At 34.7% G+C, this 8,572-nt stretch overlaps 1 protein-coding gene across 1 annotated transcript; it reads right to left on the minus strand.

The window, feature by feature from the left end:
- Positions 1-4,184: 4,184 nt before the first annotated feature.
- Positions 4,185-6,809, minus strand: LOC110720783 (putative disease resistance protein RGA3). Its single transcript, XM_021899820.1, has one exon. The coding sequence runs from the start codon at positions 6,807-6,809 to the stop codon at positions 4,185-4,187; it is 2,625 nt and encodes an 874-aa protein (XP_021755512.1).
- Positions 6,810-8,572: the final 1,763 nt, after the last annotated feature.

Raw genomic sequence — 8,572 nt, forward strand, 5'->3', positions numbered from 1 at the left:
CAACCCCAAAACCCACCATGAAATCAACAACCCACCAAAACCCCACCCACGAAAACACCCCCATGGAACCTCCGCCCACCAAAACCCCACCCAAGAAACCCGCAACTCACAAAATTACCACCTACACCTACTGAAACCCCTCTTGCACAAAATACCGTTATGAAAACCCCACCCACCTTAACCCCTCCTAAGACACCCCCAACCCCACGAAAATCACCACCTATATATGTTAGAGTAGTCTTTATAGTAGGTTTTGTGAATGATGGGAAATTAGTCCCACATTGGTAGAATAGAAGTTGGTTATATAGGTTAGTCTATATAGCTAAATGTTGGATGGAAGTCCCACATTGGTAGAATAGAAGAAGTTAGCTTGTTCAATTCTATTTAACTTGTTGTTGGGAAGAAGCTCCCACATTAGTTGAATAGAGGATATTAGCTTACTCTATTCTATTTAACTTGATGTTAAGAAACTCCCACATTGGTTAAATAGAAAAGTTTAGCTTGAAACTAGTCTATAAGTTACTCTATTTTATTTAACTTGATGTTGGGAAGAAGCTCCCACATTGGTTAAATAGAAAAGTTTAGCTTGGAGCTAGTCTATAAGTTTAATATTTGGAGCATAACAAAAATGTTAACGTGTGTCATGGTTTATGACCACGGACCCGATCAGGCGGGCTTTGCCCGGTCGAGCGCGAACATATACTTAGAAAAATAATATTTTCTCGCCCGATAGGGCTAAGTTAGTCCGATCGGGGGCGCGAGAGCAAACTTATTTTCTAAATATAGATGGCCAGACCGGGCGGGCTTGGCCCGATCGGGCGAGCTTAAGCGATAAGTTTCCTACGGTTAAATTGATTAGGATAATAGTGACTATTCATTAAAAGTCAGATTATCTTAATTAATTATTTTTTTTTTGGGGAAATAGTGACTCTTGGATTACAAAGGCTGTTCATTATAAATTTTAATGGCTCCAAAAATTATAACTTACTTTTACTTTTATCTTCTTCTTCCTTTTCTATTCTAATTGTTCTTAAAGTGTTCTTAGGGAGTTCAATTACATTGCTTTAATTGATCTCGAACTTAGGGAAAATCCTGGAAGCATATTAACCGGTAATCCATAGCAATCATAGTGGGGGGTTAAAATTGCTTTAAGGACAGTGTAAACACGTCCCTAATTCTTCATCCCCATAATTATTTTCTAACAATATATGCACAAAAACCCCATCCACGAAAAACACTCCCACGAAAATGAAGAACCCTGTAATTTGATTGAAATAAAAAAGGGGGAGAAATGAAGAGCACTTCAAAGAATTAAACAATTAAGAGTTTGGAGGTTGATGGACATTTACAAATTTATCAATTAATGGTGATGAAGGTGAAGAGATAAATCTATGGAGTTTGGAGGTTGAAGGAAGAGGAGAGATAAGGAGGATGGAGGTATTTGTGGGGGTATTTTTCTAGGTTTTTTTTTATTATTGGAATAGTTAACTTGTTTAGTACTCCGTAGACCATAGTAAGTTAGATTTAACAGAAAATCATCATTAAGGTTACAGTTGTAAAAATGTGAAAGTTTAGGGCTACCAAAGATAATCGGAAAAAAAAAATTGGTTACCATTGGAAAAAAGCAAAAGTAGAGGGCTACCATTGAGAATTTCCCAAAATTTAATTATATTTTAAAATATGTGTTGAAATCAATCCAACAATATATTAAAAATAATATTTAATTTTTACATATATATGTATAAAGTCTATGTAGTTAAAGTTAATAAATATATAATACAGATTAAAAAGTCAAAATATTATATCTATTGTGAAATGAAAATAAATTAGTTCAATTCTCTATCCATCCATTTTTGTTTTTTACATTTGGAATCTTTATGTGATAGAATAATAATCAAATTGTAAAACCATAAGGAATAGGGAAGTAGTTTATTTGTATACATATGATGACTTAAAGGTACATGAAAATAATAACATTGAATACATCAAAAACATATAGAATAGACAAGTAAAGAGCAAAGGACAGCTTATGCATTCGATCAAAAACTTGGGACACCAAGTTCTCAAGAGTTATCGAAAAAACTTAAGAACGTATATGATATGTATATTAAGGTAAAATGGCGATATATACCTGATATAGTATGAATGCAAGCCATTAACATAATGGCCGCGACAACGAAGTTGATGGAAGAAGCTTTCCCCATTGTGATTTAAGATGCTAAGTACTGTTGTATTATGTATTTGATTCTAATGTTTGTTGCTGCTTCTTCTGCTCACCGTTTCAATATTTATAGTACTCCCTAATGCGCTAAAAATATGTACTTTGAAGATTTTTTATTTGTATATTTGTGTGATATGATAACTTATTGTAATGTCTTCACTTTGTGGTAGGTGTTAGCCATAATTGGCATGTACAGCTTGCGCAGTTGCTTCTAATGACTTGCCATTTTTGTTGTTTGTTGCTTCCATGTCTTTTGATTTCATTATTCACAATATCTCATAATTTAATTATTATTAATTATATTCTAATCAAGAAGTTTGTTGGGGATTCAACAAAATCCAAAAGACATGGCAGCAACAACATCCATGAAAGTCATGCATCTCAACATATTAGATTACTTTACTTAAGATTAATTGATTGGCAATTAGTTGTCATGTATATGCTTCAAATGTACATAGCAGTAATCAAGCCCCCAAAGAAGAAGCTAATGATGCAATTTAATATTACTACAACTGATCATAACATTGCGTAAATAGATTGTTATAAATACCCAACATTGGATGAACCTTTAATCATATCGACATTCAACAATATATAAGTTTGAAGTGCATTTTCACATACTCTATTCATCCTTAAAACACATCCAAATGGCTAGTGTTCACATAAAATGTTCTGTTATGGCTATGATGTTCGCGATTCTTTTGCTTACTACATCAGGTTTCTCCTCTCTAAAAGCATTAATTAGTTTTAGTTTATGAAATACATAGTAATGTATCTATGGATTATTATATATATATATATATAATATCTTGATTAATGACTTGTTATTCATGCTTTGCTTTCAGTTCCAACATCGGAAGGTATAAGGCCGTCGTCTTCTTCCAATGAACCAATAACATGTCAAGCTAAAGGCCAACTATGTCCTGGAGGAGGTCCATACACTTGCTGTAAAGGACTAAGTTGCATTCGTTCTGAAGATATAGCTGGTGTTTCTGTAGCCGGTGCAGGTCTTTGTCTCTAAGATATATCGAGCAACCCTACTACCATTTTACCTGCACTTTTTTCATTAATTGTATTACAACCTCGAACTCTTTGATGATTATCATTTAAGTTTTCAGAAATGTTTCCAATTTAAGTTATATGTATTTTATGATTGACTGGACTAGTTTGAGTTGATCAACCTCGGTCTAGTGAGTGTTATACTCTGCATCAAGGGTTTCAACTTTAACAATTCAATTCAAAGTTGATTGAGAAATCTTCAATATTATTATTACTGCGTACATATCTTCACCTGTTACGTACTGCAGAAATACCAGTTACGCATTGGTTAAATGATTTGCATAAGATTAAAGATTAAAATATAAAGGAAGGGTGCGGTAAGATTGATGGATATCTCAATCCAATAACAAATTCTAATTAGTTTTGTGTATGATCTTGCATCAGCAACTGTCTATGTCAGTAAAACAGAATGCCTGTAAGCTCAAAACTGTACAAATCTTTGATGCTAGAGACATTGCTGGTAAAAGACGCGAACATAAAGAAAATAACTGACCAAGACTTGATATATGTATATATTAGAGAATTGATCAAAATGATTTTGGTATGCTCAATTGTAGAACTCGGAACTTGACCATATAAATTTGGTGTCAGAACACCAGCATAGCAAAATGAAAGTCAAGAGTCTTTTAAAAAAGAAGAATAAATCCACATTATTTTTCATGATACTTGATTGTACGTTATATGTGAATACATAAAACTTCTTGATACAAAATACACCATACCGTGATCCAGCCTTTCGAATCATAACCTATCATCTGATACACCAGTTCACACAAAGTGCAGTGAAAGGAGTAGATCATGGTTGCAGAATGACTCTGATCTGTCAAAATATGCACAACACAAAAGGAGTCTAAAGTATGCAATGAGCTTATTGAAAACAATGAGACTAGGATTAGAACCTGATTCACACGGAATCAATTCCATTGATGTGGATTTCATCAAGGTAAACTTCAGGCACATGTGAAATATGAGAGTAATCTTCGCCTGTATATTTTGCACATCTTTTACTGAGATGGGGGCAGTCCTTAATCAGAAGCTTCTGCAGACAATTGAGCTGACCAAATCCCTCGGGTATAGCTATTAAATTTAAGCAACTGTAAATGAGAATCCTCCTGAGGGAAGTGAAAATCTGCAACCAATTTGGAAGCATTGCTAAACTTATACAGCTATCAATCCAGAGATATTGTAAAGAATTTGCAGCAGATTGGATTCCATCAGGCAAATGTTTTAGCTTTGTAACCCCGGTAATTTCCAAGGTTCGAAGGCTTTGGAGCCCACATAGGTTGCTTCCTTTCTCCAAATCGATCTCTTGACAATCACGGATGACTAATGTCTCGAGGGAGACAAGGTGTTTCATGCTATCCGGAAGACAAGTCAATCTAGGACAGTTTACAATGTGAAGTTCTAGCAGGGATGTATGGAATTGAATAGACGATCCATTCCATAGTGATGTTAACTCTTCACATGAATATAATTCTAGTCTCCCCAAAGTACTTAACCCACATAATTTGGTGCTAGTTAAGCTCTCTTGGTTTGTAGTCACAGAGAAGTACCTTAGGCTTACCAACTGATCGATATTCCTAGGTAGCTCTTGTAACATCTCACAACCAGGCAGAAACAAAGACTGTAGATTCAATAACTTGCATATTGAACTTGGAAGAAATTTGATGATAGGGTTGTATGACAGGTCAAGATAACTGAGATGCTTCAAGTTCCCAATTGACCTCGGCAACTCCTCAAAACTACTCTGATGAAAATCTAATACACGCAAGCATCTAAAGTTGTGTATAATACCTTCAATAAATGACCTGCTAACATAACCCATTGCATAGCCAAATCTGAATGTTCGAGCCTTCTTTGCTCTGAGTAGCTCTTTCGGAACACCCTTGTCTGACAAAACTTCACCTCCATCATATCCCCATACAATATGTCTGCATATCTCTGAAACGTTAAGCTGATTGCTAGTTACAACAGCTATCTCTTGGCCAACAATATCAGTTGCCAAATCATGGAATAGATCATGCATTCTAAATTCACTTACAGTTTCAGTAAACACAATAAATGCATCCTGAAGAAGAGATCTTGACAGTAGTTCTTCACAGTACTTGTATCCGACTGATTCCAACTCTTCGTTGTTGGATCCCCCTTGCAGAAGGCCAAGTGCACTCCACAAACATGATACTATCGGTGGATTAAGCTTCTTATCCTTCACAAACAATGAACAATAAGCAAAACACGCTTTCAAATGATATGGGAGTTTGTTATAGCTCATTTTCAGAGCTTGTTTGATGTCATTATGTTGTGGATGTAGGTTCACAAGGTTATTTGTTTCAACAATCCGCCTCCATTCTTTCTCATCTCTCTCACTGCGTAACAGGCTCGCAAGTACCTTGACAGCTAGAGGAACCCCGCCACACTTGACAGCAATGTTCTTCCCAATTCTAGAAAGATTAGGATATCTTTCCTCTTCACCACTCTTAAATGCCAAATGCTTGAATATGGACCAACATACATCATTAGAAAGACTATCTAAACAATATGGCTCAACATTTCCAACTACCGATGCTACCATTTCACTTCGCGTAGTGACCAAAATCACACTCCCTTTTTCACCTATGGCTAACAAATTTTCCAAGTCTCGCCATACTTTGATGTCCTCAATCCACACATCATCAAGCACAAGAAAATATTTTCGACTATCTAATATCTCAGAAAGCCTTTCATGTAACTGTCTTATGCTGAGGTTTGCTGTGTTTTCATTACTAACAGAACTCAAAATTTCTTCTATTGTCTTTTGCAGATCAAAATTTTCAGAGACACAAGCCCACAACTTAACATCAAAGTTCTTAGTCACCCACTCATCATTGAAAACAAGCTTAGCCAACGCTGTTTTCCCAATCCCTCCCAATCCAACTATGGGAAGCACAAACAGCCTACTAGCATCTCCTACACAACTACTCGCTAAACGTCTAAAAATTTCACTTTTAGCTTCATCCCTACCAATGATTTCTGTTTTCTTCACATAAGCAAATGCATCTAAGGGATTCCTCTCAATACCGTGTGTTTCGACAAGATAATGATCATCCAACCCAAGATCCCTTCTATTAGCAGCTATGTCATCAAAACATTGTAAAAGGTCCCTAATCTTTTGACTCCAATAAAAATGACTCAAAACAGGATTTGAAGACGAAAGATAGTACCTGACTTGCTGAAGAGCATGACCCTTGTTCACTCTCCGCCGCAATAAATCAGTCCCAACTTCATCCAAGAGATCATCAATATCATAAACAATAGTTTTAAGATCTTTCAACCAGATTTTGATGGCTTCACTGTCATACTGCTTTTTCTCTGCATCATGCAGGACTGCACGAATAGCAATCACCTTGTTCTCGATCTTCTTCAGATCGTTTCGAACATGTTGTGCTGCTAAAATCCCTTCAGTAGTATAACTGCAGGTAAGATCACCTGCAAAAGAAGCAATCTTTCCTAGAATTGTTTTTGTGACAGCCCACAGAAGTGCTTCTGACATTTTAATGATTACAGAAGATTAAGTTAGAAGCCGAGGATTCAAGGATTTTTTAGAAGAAGCTGAGGATGTTACTGAGGTATGGATATGATTTCATCAGGATTGATGGATCTTGACAATATGCTTCTTTATGTCAAAGAACAGCAAAAGTCAATGTTCTTCAAAGTCAACAAAAGTTGCTTAAGCTGAGTACTTGTAACACCCTTCATAGTATAGTTTGATTTCGGCTAGTTTTTACTAATTTTTACTTATATGAACTTTTTTTGCTGAACCAAACATGTTGCTTTTTTTTTACTAAACTAATCCAAATGCTTTCTAACATAATTGATTGGTTTGAACAAATCCACTTTAGTTTTGATTAAGATTTATGTGGGATAATTAGAGTTATGTTACTTGTGTAAGAAATATGGGTTTTTGTTTGTTGGTATAAAATCTCGAAAAACCTTCTTCATGATATAAACCAATTAAATTAGTCGACATTCACAGCAAATACAGATTACAACAAATACAGATTGATGTCAAGTCTAACTTATTTTTGGATTGTAGTATCAGAAATGGGTTGGGCCACAATGCCACATATTATAGCCATACATTTCCACCGACGAAATTTCAGAAATTTGTCGTTGCCTTATAAACCAAAAATAAAATCAACGGCATTGGTACCAGTCTACCAGCCAAACACAGTTGACCATATCAACTGTTTGATGGTTTGAATGTTTAATTTATGTGGGAATAATAAAACCAATAAGATTAATCACATTTATGGAATACTACAAAAAAAGACCAAATTCCCTATTAAAAATATAGGGAAAAAGGAATTTTATTAAGTCAAATTCAAGAGCTAATATGTCAAGCTCCTGTATTGCTTGATCGATTATTGTCTGATTTGTTACATCACTTGAGATTTGAGAACACATGTAAGTACTTACACGCATAATATATTTTCAACATGGTTTTATTTTTGATGTAGCGAGAGTCACGAGGAAAAATAATATAAACCGGATTTGGTCCTAATTCTTAAGTACAACTCTTTAAGATTTTGATCAACTAAGCTAATTAATCATCAGCTAATAGACTTTCAATGCACGTTTTCATAATAGATTTTAAAAAGAAGAAATATCATTGTAATCCTTACTTGTTGAGTAAATATTTAGTTGGTTTGGTTTGAACAAAACGTTCAAGGAAAGGAGTCCCACCTAAAAACAGTTTCAATGCTTCATATCATGCATAATAAGATCTATTTGACATAGAAATATTGGTCCATCAAGAATTTCCAGGATTCTGCATCTGTTACGGCATTGACGAAACTGCTCAATTTTAAGAATGTTAGATCAACCTATAAAATGCAAAATTAGCATCCAAGAAGAGAAATGTTAGATCAACCTATAAAATGCAAAATTAGCATCCAAGAAGAGAATTAAATGAGAGAATCAAGATTGGCTTAGCGGTGGAAGATTTCCCTTTTACTCCTATGAGAGAAGCAAAAAAAAATAAAGAGAGAGGATAAATGTATGTAATGTAGGGTGAAGGAAGATCTACCACTTTTTTCTCACGCATTTATTTTAAATATGTATTTTGTAATATCAAGACAGAAAAAAAATTCTAAATATAGACACCAGATGAGATCCAATTTTTTTTCGTTTTCCTACTAATTTGCTTATGAAAATCTCAAACAACTGTATTCATTCTATAATCTAACCAGTTCTTTCGAAAAGCCGTTAAAAACAGGTAAGAGTAAAATAATTACATTGAGAAAATTTAGGCCT

This window comes from Chenopodium quinoa, unplaced genomic scaffold, assembly GCF_001683475.1.
Source record: "Chenopodium quinoa cultivar QQ74 unplaced genomic scaffold, ASM168347v1, whole genome shotgun sequence".
NCBI classification, from domain to species: Eukaryota; Viridiplantae; Streptophyta; class Magnoliopsida; order Caryophyllales; family Amaranthaceae; genus Chenopodium; species Chenopodium quinoa.